The 14,299-nt window shown below is 38.1% G+C and overlaps 1 protein-coding gene across 23 annotated transcripts in view; it reads right to left on the bottom strand.

The window, feature by feature from the left end:
• Positions 1-13,332, bottom strand: part of CREM (cAMP responsive element modulator) — a 78,758-nt gene extending 65,426 nt beyond the window's left edge. For 4 of the 23 annotated variants that reach the window (XM_079107691.1, XM_079107688.1, XM_079107686.1 and 1 more), the window contains exons 1-2: positions 13,135-13,273; positions 4,630-4,727 (exon numbers count right to left, since the gene is read on the bottom strand). In XM_079107691.1, the coding sequence (XP_078963817.1) occupies positions 4,630-4,673 (44 nt within the window). In that variant the 5' untranslated portion in view covers positions 4,674-4,727; positions 13,135-13,273. Of the gene's footprint in view, positions 1-4,629; positions 4,728-13,134 lie in introns of all 23 variants that reach the window. The other 19 variants (XM_079107680.1, XM_079107703.1, XM_079107690.1 and 16 more) reach the window with 14 other exon arrangements.
• Between the last annotated feature and the right edge of the window lie 967 nt (positions 13,333-14,299).

The raw sequence follows: 14,299 nt of genomic DNA on the forward strand, positions 1-14,299 counted from the left end.
CTATCTTGATGTCCTTAGATTGCATTTTCCTGTTCTTATCAAATCTCTGACAATTACTCTACAAGCTTCTTTGCCTTCCCTTACTTGATGTTAACCCTTCAATCTTTAGTGATCTGTCTAGCTTTCTTGGCTCACTTTCAAATCTCTCCCTGATTAATATCATTTATTTATTTGGATTTAAATACTAGTTTTAAACGTATCGTTCTTAAATCTACATCTCTAGCTCAGTGGTCTTTCCTGAATTCCAAAATTCAAATGCCTGTTTAACATTTCCACATGCAGATGTTTCGCAGGTGCCTCAAAATCCGTGAATCTAAAACTCTTCTTCCTGAACACACATTCTATCTCCTGAGTTTCCTCTCTCAGGAAAGGGGACCCCACCACCCAGAAAACTGAGTGTCATCCCTGAAACTTCCTCCCTTTTATTCTCTACAGTTTTATCAGCAGATACAACAATTCTACTTTCTAAAGAAAAATTAAGTCCCCTTTCTTATCTCCTGATTTCAATCCATGTCAATAATTATCTTTCTAAAACACTTACACACACACACACACACACACACACACACACACACACACACACACACATATATATTTGCAGTGCTGGGGATTATGCATTGTGCATGTGAGGCAAGTACTCCACGAACTGAGCTATAACCCTAGCCCTAAAACATATATTTTTAATTAAAACACTTCTCTGCTTAAAACTTCAGAAGTGCTATAATGACTACAGGATAAAATCCAAACTTCTTTTAATCATCGCTGCCATTAATTGAATATTTGCCATGTGATAAATGCTTAGGAATTTTGGTCCTCAACAACTCTATTAAATCATATGATTAGTTCTTCTTTTAGAGATGAGGAAAAGGAGACCTAAGGAGGTTAAGAATCTGATCTTATGATAGGGGCATAAAGTGACATAGCCAGATTTTGAACCAAAGTCTTTTTCCATATGGAATTGGATCAGACCAAATGCCATTCAATTCCTTTCACAATATGACTCCAATTTTTTTTTAAATTTTTTTTTTTTTTTTTTTTTTTTTTTTTTTTTGTGGAGCTGGAGATTGAACCCAGGGCCTTATGCTTGGGAGGCAGGCACTCAACTGAACTACATCCCCAGCCCTCCATTTTATTTTCATAGCCTCATATCCAGTTATTCAATTCCTTCCCACACTCTGCAGTCTATTCTCCTAATAAGTCATTTTTTTCAAATATACATCTTATTCCCCCAGTTCTAATCATTGACATGTTACCTGCTTTCTTCCTGGAATGGCCTTCATCCCTTCTTTGTCCAACAGGCAAATTCCTTCTAATTTTTTTTTTTTCTTTTTTTTTTTTTGGCTTAGTCCAAGACACATCTTTCAAAAGCCCATTCCAAAAGCCCTGGGTAGAATTAGTTACTCGTCTGAGTTCCCAATGCATTTCATGTAATACTTCCATTACAGCACTTGCCTAGCGTATACTTTTGTTAGCACAGTACACTGGTATGAACATAAGAATGGAAATCACATCTGAGATTTGCATGTATGCCCAGTGCATAGTAAAGTACCTACATAAGTGTTAGGTAAAATAATAAATCAATTACTCTGCAACTATCAGATGGTACTACAAAGATAAAAATAAGCTTAAGGAAGATTAAGGTAGTTCTGTAGGTCACTTATTAGGGAGCATTAGAGGGGATGAAAAAGGAGATTTTTTGACATGACTTCAGGGTTCCTTCCACAGTCAGTGCCCTGAGTATTCCAGTTTAGATAACACTTTTTAATAATGATGTGCTTTTAGTATGCTGCAACTTATCATAATCTTCATTCAGATATGCTTTGTTGTTCACACTGGACATACAGACTCCAATTTCACCCAATTTGTCATATTTTAGAACACCTTGTATGGTGCTCAGATGCTAAAATCAGTTTATTTTAAGATAAGTTCAACTCTAGCTATTTCAAATACATATCCTATTATTTTCAATCAAATTTATTGTGCTAGTATATATCAAACTGCTCTTCAGAACAACCTCCTAAACCCACTGAAAATCAAGCCCAAGACAGGACTCAGGGCCCAATATTCAACAATATTTAAGTGTTCTAGGCATAGTGGTGCACTCCTGAAATCCTAGTAACTGCAGAGGTTGAGGCAGGAAGACTGAAAGTTCAAGTCCAGCCTGGATAACTTAGACCATCTCAAAATAAAAAAATAAAAAAGGCTATAGATGTAGCTCAGTGGTATAGCACCCCTGGGTTCAATTTCTATTTAAAAAAAAAAAACTTTTCTTAAATGCATAACATGGGTTAAACACTGTGCTAAACATGTCTTCTTTCTTTCTTTTCTCTCTCTCTCTCTCTCTCTTTCTCTCTTTCTCTCTTCCTCCCTCCCTCCCCCCCCCCTTCTTTCTTTTTTTTTTGAGACACTGGTCTTGATAAATTGCCCAGTCCTCCCACCTTGACCACCCAAGTATCTGGAACTGTAGGTTCATGTCACCTAGCCTGGCTTTATCAGGCATTTTCAAACAGTATCTCAGGAGGCAATATAAAACCCAGAACTCAGTTATAAATGATGAACATACAACATTAACATTTGTAAATCAGCCTTAACTGTTCCAAGAAAAATTAATTTACAGAGTGTAAGAAAAAGATCTATTATAATTTTTCATTGGATACTTTATTGCTAAATGTACCAAAATTGAAGAGATGCAACATAGAATATACTGGCCAAAATCTCACTTTCTATAACAGCAGAGTAATCTTTAAATTAATAAATTTTACAATTTTTTAAATCCTAAACAAAATATCAGAGGGGAAAGGACCAATTAGCAATTATAAATTATAAATTTCTAAGAATACTAAAATAAAATAAATTATAAAATATACAAAAATTCATTAAGTATTATAACTAACATCAAGTAGAATACTGGCAAACATTTAGTTCCACGATTTTAAAAAACAGGTAAGAATTTGCTAAAATGGGCATTTTAAACTTGAACTTGCAATTCTTCCACCTCAGCAATATTCTTTTCTTATGAGTTAAATATCTCTTCTGATATCTCTCTCCTTTGATGGAAAAGCAAATATCCCAACCTGTTTTGAATATACTGAGATCCAATTTAATAAATGGTTAAAATGAGTATTTTTTAAACAACATTCTCCATTATAACTAGTTTAAAAGATTTCCAGGGAGAACTACTTTCTAGGGGCAGAATTGTATTTGTTATCCTGCTGTCTTCTATGACTTATTCTCTTATTTTTTTAGAACTATAAAAGAACATCTATACCATACAGTAATAACTCCCCCAAAATACTAAGGTACAACAATAACATACTATTTGTACAGTGTAATACAAAACAGGTAGACAAACTATAACATACTTTGAAGAAGGAATATACTCATACAAGTATTTATAATTACAGAAACCAAGGCAATTAATCATGAAAGCAATTTAGGCATGTCTACATATCCATTAGGCAGGAGGGAAAAAGCAAAACTATTTTAAAGGAATGCTATCAGTACCTGGGAATGTGATTGTTTCTTTGTACCGGGGACTGAATCCAGCAGAACTTTACTACTGAGCTACATCCCCAAACTTTTTTTAATTTTTAATTTTGAGACAGGGTCTCACCAAGTTGATTAGGGCCATGCTAAGTTGCTGAGGCTGGCCTCCAGGAAAGTGGTTTTTAAAAAGAGTTAGAAGCAAAGAAGGGAAAGGAAAACACAGGACAAAAAAAAAAGTAAGTGAAAAATAAGAAGCAGGCAGTTCATTAGTTATAATTAATGTGTTCAATTAACTAACAAACTTCTAGAATCTCAGGTGTTTTCAATTTTTAAAGACAAATTACATGGCACTGCAACTATATTACCTTTGCAAAAACTTTTCCACTTTTAAAGAGTTCATTTGGTAAAGGAAAGATTACTAAAGTTGTTTCTATTCTCTATTTTTAAATAGCTTTACAAAAATGTCATAGAAAATTTATTTTCTCTTTAGAGCTAAACCCAGCTGATGAAACAGAACATTTTTGAAACTACCAAAAGAAACTTGAAAAATTCTGAATAGATTACTATAAAAATTGGTAGAGCCAGGGGAAGTGCATGCCGGTAATCCCAGAAACTCAGGAGGCTGAGATGGGAGAATCCCAAGATTAAAGGCAGCCTCAGCAATTTAGTGAAGCCCTAAGCAACTTAGTAAGACCCTGTCTCAAAATAAAATAAAAAGGGCCAGGAATGTGGCTCAGTGGTTAGCAACCCAGGTTCAATCCACGGTACCAAAAAAAAAGTAATATAGGGAAAATACTGTTTAAAAAATTTGGTAGAGATTTTCTTCTGTTTCACAAAGTTAGCCACGAATAGTATAAGGGCAAGAAAGAAGACTAAAGCTCTCGAGATTCCTCTGATTCTACAATTCCACTAAATTGCCTACATCCTTATCAAGGATCTATTTTCTAACTGGAAAGGATCCTAGCACTCAGAAAAAAAGTCAAATGTGAATATTTACTTATATGTACATATTTATAACCACTCTGTGTATATAATAGACATATACCATATGCACACACACATGTATGTACATATTTATTGTTATTCATTATTTTAACTTTTAGCTAAGTAGAACCTTCAAAATAACAGAAAACATCCACCTACCTTACATTTGTCTTAATATATTTTTTCCTGCCACATTTGTTCATTATTAAGACATTTGCAATCAATGCTTTGCTCCTCTGTTTTCTTCTTTATTTATCCTGCAGTAAAATTATAATGTTGAATTGGGAGATCATAACATTTATTTTTTAAAAAACTAAAAACTCTTAAAACTAGGCCAGGAATATTCAAATTTCTATAAAACTAAAAAGTATAGATAACTGGAAATAACTTTGGATCTTTTTTCAATCCTATTATTTATTTTTCTTATCTTCCTGGGGGGTGGGAATCCACAAAATTTAAACGATGTGCTATTTTCAGATTATCTTCTACAGAAAAGAAAGCCATGCAGCTTCCAGATCTAAAACATTTAAGTGTATTAAGTTCAGTTATTAGCTCCATTTATTGTTTGTTTGCTTATGTTTTGTATTGCTGGGGATCAGTTCTGTTTTTAAAAGATCACCTAATAAACAATGTATTTATCATTTTCTTAAATTTCACTCAATTGCAACAAACTTTCCAACCATTTTTTCACTAATTCAAACTTCAGTTTTGTCAAAGATTTGTAACTCTAAACAAAATATCAACAGTTCATTCAAAATCTTCTGATAGCCTTCATCGACTTCAAAAAGCTGGTTGAGACAATAGTAATTAAGCCTCACTTTTTTAAACAATATCTTCTTAAATATATATATAAACACACACACACACACACACTTTTTTTTAGTTGTATGTGGACACAATATCTTTATTTAATTTTATGCGGTACTGAGGATTGAACCCAGTGCCTCACATGTGCTTGAGGCAAGCACTCTACCACTGAGCTCCCACACTTATATTTCATGTATGTATTTATTTATTTTGGGTGGGGACTGAACCCAGTCTAGGCAAGTACTGTACCACTGAGCTGTATACTCATGTATACATGTATCTGACCTGCAGAATGATGTAAGACTGCCAAAGACAAAAAGAGTATCTGGGAATCTTTGCTTTTTTCAGAGTCAGAAAGAACAGTTATGACCATCCCTCAGTACTTTGAAGATGCCTATGACAGCAACAGCAGTGCTCTATCATGGAAATGCTGCTTTCAGACTGCTCCAAAGTGGTTTTCTCTAAAATAGTGTCATACCCTTCCAATTCTGAAACGGCAGACAACACAAGGTACTAAAGCAATGGTTACTGTTGCCACCTTCTGTTGGCCCCCTCCACCCTAGCAAAGGGACAACAAAAGTTACAGGACATTTTAACCAGTCTACCCACAATGCAAAACAATAAAAAGCAAGAATGGTGCCATTCCCTATTAAACCCTATTCTCTATTATATTATGCTAGCATTTTACCTGGAGACATCTTAAAAGTTGTGTAACCAGAGGGCAGGGATCATTTATTTATTAAACAAATGACCAGCACCCATTATGTACCAGGCTCTTAAGCACTGGTAAACAGTGGGACATACTGCTCTCTCCAAGAGGCTGCAATCTAAAAAAGGAAACAGACTTGTAAACAAAGAATAGTGGTAATATCATCTGAGCAATAATGATCACAGCACCACTTAACAGAGAAATAACTACTAATCTGTACATTTCTCTTGGAATTATTTTTAGTTTTATTTTATCTGTAATACATTCTTATAGTTCAAAAAATTAAAAAACAGAAAAAGGTACACTCAGTGATGTCCAGAAACAGCTACCTACTTCTTCTTCCCAGAGGTGACCAGCATTGAAGAAAGTACCAGCTTCCTGCCACCCCAGCCACAGAGTGTCAAAAGGGGAGAAAAACTGGCCTCACATAGAATAATGATAAGATAAAAGTGATCCTGACTCTGGATTGCCAGATAAATATTTCAACTACTAAGAAGTCATCAGTGGTTGACTACCTATTGTCAAATCTAAAAAATTGCTTTTTAATCCCCATCTTTGACATCTCTACAGCATTTCCTACTCCCCCAAATTTTCTTCTTTTTCTTTCTTTTTTTTATTTTTGTTACTTTTTCAGTTCTGGGGATTGAACCAGGGCCTCATTCCTGCTAAGAAAGCACTCTAAATTAGATCTCCAGCTGGTTTGTTTGTTTGTTTGTTTGTTTTTGAGATAGGGGCTCACTAAATTCTCAGGCTGGCTTTGAACTTGCTTGGATTGTCCTGGCTCAGCTTCCAAAGCACCTGGGATTACAGATGTGTGCTGCCACGTCCAGTTTTTCTTCAATTCTTTATGACATCACTGTCATGTTTTTCTTCCAAATTACTTAGCCCTTTGTTCAGTCTTCTGGTATTCCCCAGGCTTCAAGGCACAACGATCTCCTCCAGGTATTCTTCCTGGACTACTTCATCTTCATTTAAATGACTCTCAAATTTCAGTTCAAGCCTCCACATCTCTGCTGAGCTCTAAACCCACAATCTGCCTATCAGATGTCTCTTAATGGCCTGCTCACAGATCTTCAAAACTAAAATGTTCAAAACTAAACTAAACCTCCCTCTTCCTGCAAATCTCCTCTTGCGGTACTTAGTTATCTCAGTGACTGACATCACCATTAGCCCAACCCCCATCTCCAGGAGACCTAGCCTCTATTTACGACCCACTTCCCTTGTGCCCAATTCCTGAGGTGGCAAGGTGGTCTAATGGTAATAGTACAGTAATAGAGTGGTATATAGAACACTGGCATGAAAAGGTTGATCTCAGTGTGAACTTGAGTTTTTTTTTTTTTTTTTTTGCGGTGCTGGGGATCGAACCCAGGGCCCTGTGCGTGCAAGGCAAGCACTCTACTGACTGAGCTATCTCCCCAGCCCCCTATCATTTTTTTTGATATGTAACTTTAGACAATTATTTAACATTTCTGTATTACTTCCTGTCAGACCATGTGATGAAAAAGCACATTAATGAATGCAAAATGTCTAGCTGTATGTGGAAATATTAGAACATCAGTTTACTACCTCTTAAATGTCTCTTGATTCTGCTCCTTTCTCTCCCACTTCACTGCCACTACTCTAGTTTTGACTAATTTCTTGATATGATTAAAGCAATAACAGCCTCCCTTATAAATATACGGTCTCTCCCTATAATTACTTCACCTCACTCAAAGCCTCCTCTCAACCTCTTGTAATCTTACACTCCACTTGACCACAACACTGCATTTGAAACACAAATCCAAACATGTTATTTCCTCACTTAAAATCCTCCAATGGTTCCCCCTGACTTAAGAATAAATATCCAAAGTTCTAAGCATTCTCATTTGAGGCACCTAGAAGAGACTTTCTATAATACAGTTTGTTGTAAAAGTATTCAGATTTTAAGGCTTTGTTGTTTGTATCACGTTTCTCAGGTTCAAAATCACTTTGTATGGATTTGTAAAGCTGGGGTCCCAGTTTATTTGATTATAATCTAACCATACTTTGAAAACCTCAACTGCTTCTTATACTAGTGATCTCATGCCAAATCTGGTTTTAATGTCTTAGAACATGTTCTTATTGGATAGACAGAACTGAATCCAGCACCCTATGCCCCATCCCCATCAACTGGTCAAGAGCTCAAATGTCCTAATATGTTCTCTTGATTGGCTTATAGAATATAAAATATTCTACTTAGCCTAAACGTGCCCTTTGAATGAATTTATAATCATGCTTCAGCATAGTCTGAGGGGTTTATTTATTTTTTGACACAGGATCCCCAATTAATGTTGCCTAAGTTGCCCAAGCTGGCTCCAACTAGTGATTCTCCTTCCTCAGTCTCCCAGATATCTGGAACTACAGGCACACACCACAGTCCCCAGTCTGAGGTTTTAATCTGGGGGAGGACTAAGTTGCTTAGGGCTTCACTTGTGTGTTGAGGCTGGCTTTGAACTCCTACTTCAGCTTCCTGAGCCACTGAGGTTTTAATTTTTAAGCAGATCTCTTTACAGCTAAAACCACAAACAATTCTGATGTACTAACCTTTATTAATACCATTTTTCTTTTCTTTCTCTTTTTTTTTTTTTTTTTTTTTTTTTTGGAGGGACTGAGGATTGAACCCAGGGTCCCACACATACTAGGCAAGAGCTCTACCACCAAGTTACATCCCCAGCCCTCTATCAGTTTTCTACACAAATAGTTTAAAAATCCTATCTGCCAAGGGACTCGAGATTATCTTTTAGAGCAGATAGACATTTTTTAGACTAATTTCTTACAGTTAAATAATGTATATATTAGGTGAGAAAATTTAGTTAAAATTTTGTCTGGGTATGGATTTTTGTACTGCATTTGGTGGGCAGCCACCTATCATACTGATAAAAACCTTCTTTCATATATTAGGATTGATTACAAAAATAACATTTGGCATTCACCTTACTTTTTACCAGGATATTGATTTTTTTCAACTTCTGGCATAACAGTTTCAGTTAATTTCATTGTTAGCCATCAAACTTTAACATATAACTGTCTATTCAAATTATACTTAAAATATGCTAATCAGAGTAAAGATAATATTAAATTTGTACTTGGGTTTGACCACATACTGTACTGTGGTTAATTGCATTAATTATAATGTAACTTTCTGGAAAAATTAGGTATACATAAGAAACTATTGGGTAATCTTACTACAATATGAACACTTACCTAACCAGTTTCACCTCACCATCCAATTCTCTGTATTAACCAATGTTCTCCATTCCTTTTATAAAAATTGGTCTAGTTAATTACTACCTCTCTAGTGTACCAGTGCTTCTGTTCCTACCAGCAGGGACATTTGCTTTCCAAGTTGTGTTTATCACCAAACCTGAGTATGCAAGCTATACTTGTTGCAATTTTGGAATTTATAAAGAGATGAAACAATTTTAAAACAGAACTGCTCCTCTGAAAGCTAAGTTGAATGCTTTGCAAATGGTACTAAAGGCAAAAAACAAAAAAAAAAACTAATCCAGTTTTTGAACTAGATATTACAGTTGTAGATAACTATAATATTACAAAAATGGCGAGTTCTTTATGAGACGCTTATAAAAACAATCTAAGTTCTTGTTCCACTTTTGAAAACTCAAAAATGGGATCTGCAAAGTAAGCACTACTGAGATGGTATTTGCAAGAAAGTTTAAAAATTAAAAAGATAGAAAAAAATCCAAATCACTGCAATTAGCACAGCCAAAGGAAAAGTAAAAAATGTGGAATAAAAGGCAATGCACCTTTTAACAGAAGTTGGAAGAAAAAGAAAAACAGAGGAAAGCACAAGCTGTTTCTTTAGTTCTGAAACAAAGTAAGCTTTTAGTTCTTCAAGTAGATCTTCACAGATTAACTATAATTTAAGTAGCAACAGTAAGTAGGATTGAAAGATAAGGGAGAACATGAAGCCCACACTTAAGCTGATTCATCTCAACCAAGCCAATTAAAAAGCTGGGAGAGGGTGGAACTAGATAGAAGAGAGAAGTAATTATATTATAAACAGTCATGTATCTGAAATTAACAGGCATGAGTCTGTGGTTATCATGAATTTTGGGTGAATGAAATGAATACAGGAAAAATGAGATGGGAGTAACAGAAAATCATGCCACTTTTAAAGTGTCATACTCTTTGTGAAAGCAAGTTACAGTAACTTTGAAATAAAAATCTGTACACTTACATGTAAAAATAGGAGTAGCCAGGAAGAATACTCATAATATTCCAAACATTTGTAAAATAATATCTCTAATATTTCAGACATGAATTGTGCATAATCAGGAGGATTTCTAATATAGATTCAAAACTACTCCAGTTTAATTGCTTGAGATACCTTGGTTATTTTTGTTTTGTTTTGTTTCTGCAGTACCGAGGATTGAACCCACAGCAAGTGCTCTTCAACTGACCTACATTCCCAGACCTTTTTATTTTTTTTTAAGACAGTGCCTTGCTAAATTGCCCAGGATGACCTCAAACTTGTAATCCTCCTGCCTCAGACTCCTAAGTATCTTGAATTGGAGACATGTGCCACCACACCCAGCTGAGATACCTGTTATTATTTTTTTTTTTTTGAGAAATCTTAACTTTCATTAAAATTATTTATGGCTATTCAATGAACAGCAATATCAGAAACTGAGCAGGAATTGAAAAAATGAAATTCAACTAATTATGGCCCATCTCCACCCCTCAACTTAACCTCCCCAACAGTGCTGGGAATCGATCCTAGGGCCTAACACCCGCTAGGCAAGTACTTTACCACTCAGTTGTATCCCCAGTCCCTTCCCCCCAACTCCACACTTCAAGTACCCCTGACCACCACACCACTTCACAAAAGAAAACAAAATTTTAAAATTCTGGGGAAAGTTACTTGACCAGGCTCACTGTAAGGTTTTTCTTTTCAATAGCATGCTTCTTGACTGCACTAAGTACATTTCAAGACACTTATCAACAGTGAGTGCAAAGGTACGGACTACTAATTAGTAAATCGGGGTAAGTAGATAAGATACTTAAATTACCCAACAAAATTGGTTTCTTTATAAGTGCAGAAGCACACCTAAATAAATTTAACTCCTCCAGCACAGTCCAGTGGCACAACCTAATCCCAGCTACTGAGGAAGAGCAGGAGAATTCCAAGTTCCAGCCAGCCTGGGCAACTCAGTGAGAACCTGTCTAAGATTTTAAAAACTTAAAAGGGCTGGGATGTTGCTCAGTGGTAGAGTGCCCCTGGGTTCAACCTCTAGTGTCCGGAGCAACCGTGAAAGGGGAGAACCAATGGTTCTAAAACTGATCTAAAAAATAAAGACCCTGAATTTTAAGCTGTTGTTTGTGTTGTTCAGTTTTATTTTAAGAAGTCATTGCAATGGGACAGAATATTTGAGAGCTTTAAAGTAGGCTACCTACTTCAACAGTTATCCTGGCCCAATACTTGTAGAGAATATCAAACTGGGGGAAACAAGATCAGAAATACATGTTTATACTGGTAAAGATTCAGTCAGGATTTCTTATGTACATTAATAATCTAAAACTCTCCCCTCATTTTCATGAAAGATTTATTGGAAAACAAGATTTTATATTTTAATCATGCAGTGACTTGCCTCAGTAGGAAACCAGAATACATAATGATGTCTGGGGTCTGTTAAAATTCACATGTAGAGGCAAATTTCATTAATTTTCTAGGACAAGGCAAAAACAGACTAAAAAATTCCTGTGTTTATACAGTCAATAAAAATTTATTCATATACTCTTACAAAAATATGTACACAAAACATCACTGTAATTACAATGACACTACCAAAATGATTCCATGCAAACCAAGTCACTGGGAAAGATTTGTTACATTGGTCTATTTACAGATTCACCAAAATAATGTAATTATCAATACTTAATAAGACAATGCATAGTGTTTACTCATCCAGGATCAAAATAATTTGAATACCTTTTCCAAAGTAATGTTTAGATCAATAAATAGTTTCTTTAAACATCAGTTTCAATACTCAGCATTTATTGGCCAAAACATTTTTTGACATTTGTGTTCATTTGGGGAAGACAATATTTCAAGGATTTAAAGACTACCAGTAACCTAGAAAGGGAAACAAGTTTGTTATCCAAAAAAAGGTTCAAGACTAGGAAAAAAAAAAAATGTGGTACCCAAGGGAAAAAACAGAGAAAATGAATCATGAATGTAATCTAATACACTGGACCTCTATCACTATGCATCTAAGTTTTTGTTTCAATGGAAGATGGTTGCACTTCTATCCTCCCCGCAGTTAAAAGGAAGAAACTTTATTAGTTAACTAAGTAAGCTGCATAGTTTATGCGGAGCTCTTTCAGTTTTAGTCAGACTTTCAGGCTGGTGGTGTAATACAATTTTTAAAAAATTCTGATTACACACTTATAGTTGCTTTACTGAGCGGATGCGGGAAACGTCCAAGCGATTTCAATTCAAGCCTAGTTATCTGATACACGTGTAATCGGCAACAGGTTAAGAACTAAGTGGAATAATATGTTTACAACCTATTCAGAGGTTCTGGGAACTAGATGGCCCTAAAAAGGCAAAAATCAAAAGAATGACACCGCGATCCTGTATGAGCTGTCACTTATTCCGTCTCTGCCCTTATTTGATCTCATCAGCTCTATCGTGTCTGGGGGACGAACATGACTCAACAGTAAGGTCCCCCCGACCCACGATTAGAAGAAATGGATCTCGTTAATTTGTATCTCAACTGCATATATAACTGGGACAAAGGTGCCACCAATCGTCGGCTGCGGTAAATAAAACCAATGTCCTTCCTTCTCGTTTCCTTTTTCCTGTCAAAGACAGAAATGTACTCAGAGGCGTAGGGCTTTTTTTCGAGTCAGGCTTTTCCAACTTGTACCCAGCTCAGAAGGGTCGGGAGGGTGCGGAGGCGGGCGGCCCGCACTCCGGGCGGGCGGCAGAAGGGAGGCGGGCGGCTAGTCGAGGCGGGCGGGGAAGCCGGAGGACCGCGTCCCCAGGCGCTCGCTGCCGACCCGGGGTCCTGTCGTCCGGCTCGGCCCGGCCCCGCCCCGCTCCTGCGCCGCCTCCCGCGCCGCGTCGCCGGCTCCTGGTCTCCGGGCCCTGCCGGCGCGCCACTTACCCGCCGCGATGGGGTTTACGTAGCGGACCTCGTCACTGATTACGGACGCGAGGAGGTGGAGACGCCAAGCCCGACCGCCGCTCAAGAGCGGCGCCGCCGCCCAGCAACCCGGCGCCGGCGCCGGCCGCGGCCCCACGTCGTCCCCACGTCAGCTCTGATGCGGCAGCCGCGGCCTCCCAGCCGAGTCCGGACCAAAAGTAGCGCAGCAGCGGACAGAACCGCGTCCACGAGCCCCGCCCTCCCCTCCCCCACTCTGCGACCGCCTCCCCGGGGACGCCCCGAGGGGGGAAAAAAAAAATCCAGACTCGAACTCTGCCCCCTGCCGGCCGTCAGCGGGAGTGCAGCGCTGACAATCCAACAATTAAATGGAACGGGGGGCGGGGGAAGGAGCGAGTAGGGGGCGGGGCTTCATAGGTGAGAGGAGGGACGGGTCGGGAGGTGGGGCCTGGAGGAGGGGCTAACTTGGGTGGGGTTGGGAGCGGGGTTGTAAACCGGAAGCTGCCTTCTCCGCGCATGCGCTGAAAAGCCAATTAATTGCAAACCGGGATAACGGCTGCAGTTTGAGGTCTCGCCTCGCTTCCTTCTCAATGGACCAGCTGAGGCAGCTTCAACCCCTGGTTACCGTCAGCGAGTTGGCAGCTTGGTGACGGCAGGAGGCACACGCTGTGGACCGCCGGGGATAACCCACTGTCCTAACCACTGGGCAGACGTCCCTGTACCGTGCTCCTTGGCGTTCTTGGTTGGCTGCCCTAGTCCCAGCTGACGCTGCCTTCCCGTAACCATGTCTGTGTCAGTGTCGCGGAGAAACAACGACAGTCGCCACGTAACCGTGAAGGAGGATAGTAAGGCCTTTTGATAACAAGCAAACTAAAACCGCCTGTAAGGGAGGAGGATTTAATTTTTCATCCGACCGGAAATCGTGGGCTTTCGGATCACAGAACCATTTTCTGGAATGTAAAGTTGTCACCTGTTGTAAACTAGCAGCCATTTAAACATTTTAGGACATGCTAAGTCATCCTAAGGTGGAGTAAAGACAGGACTCTGTTTTTTATCTCTACAGGAAAATGAAAGTCAAAACAGTGAACTAAAATCCAACCTTAAGTTATTCAAGAATGTGTTTCTCTGGAAACCGTTGGCAAGGACACAACTTGTAAAGCTGCTGAGG

Source organism: Sciurus vulgaris, assembly GCF_902686455.1.
Source record: "Sciurus vulgaris genome assembly, chromosome: 12".
Taxonomy (NCBI): Eukaryota; Metazoa; Chordata; class Mammalia; order Rodentia; family Sciuridae; genus Sciurus; species Sciurus vulgaris.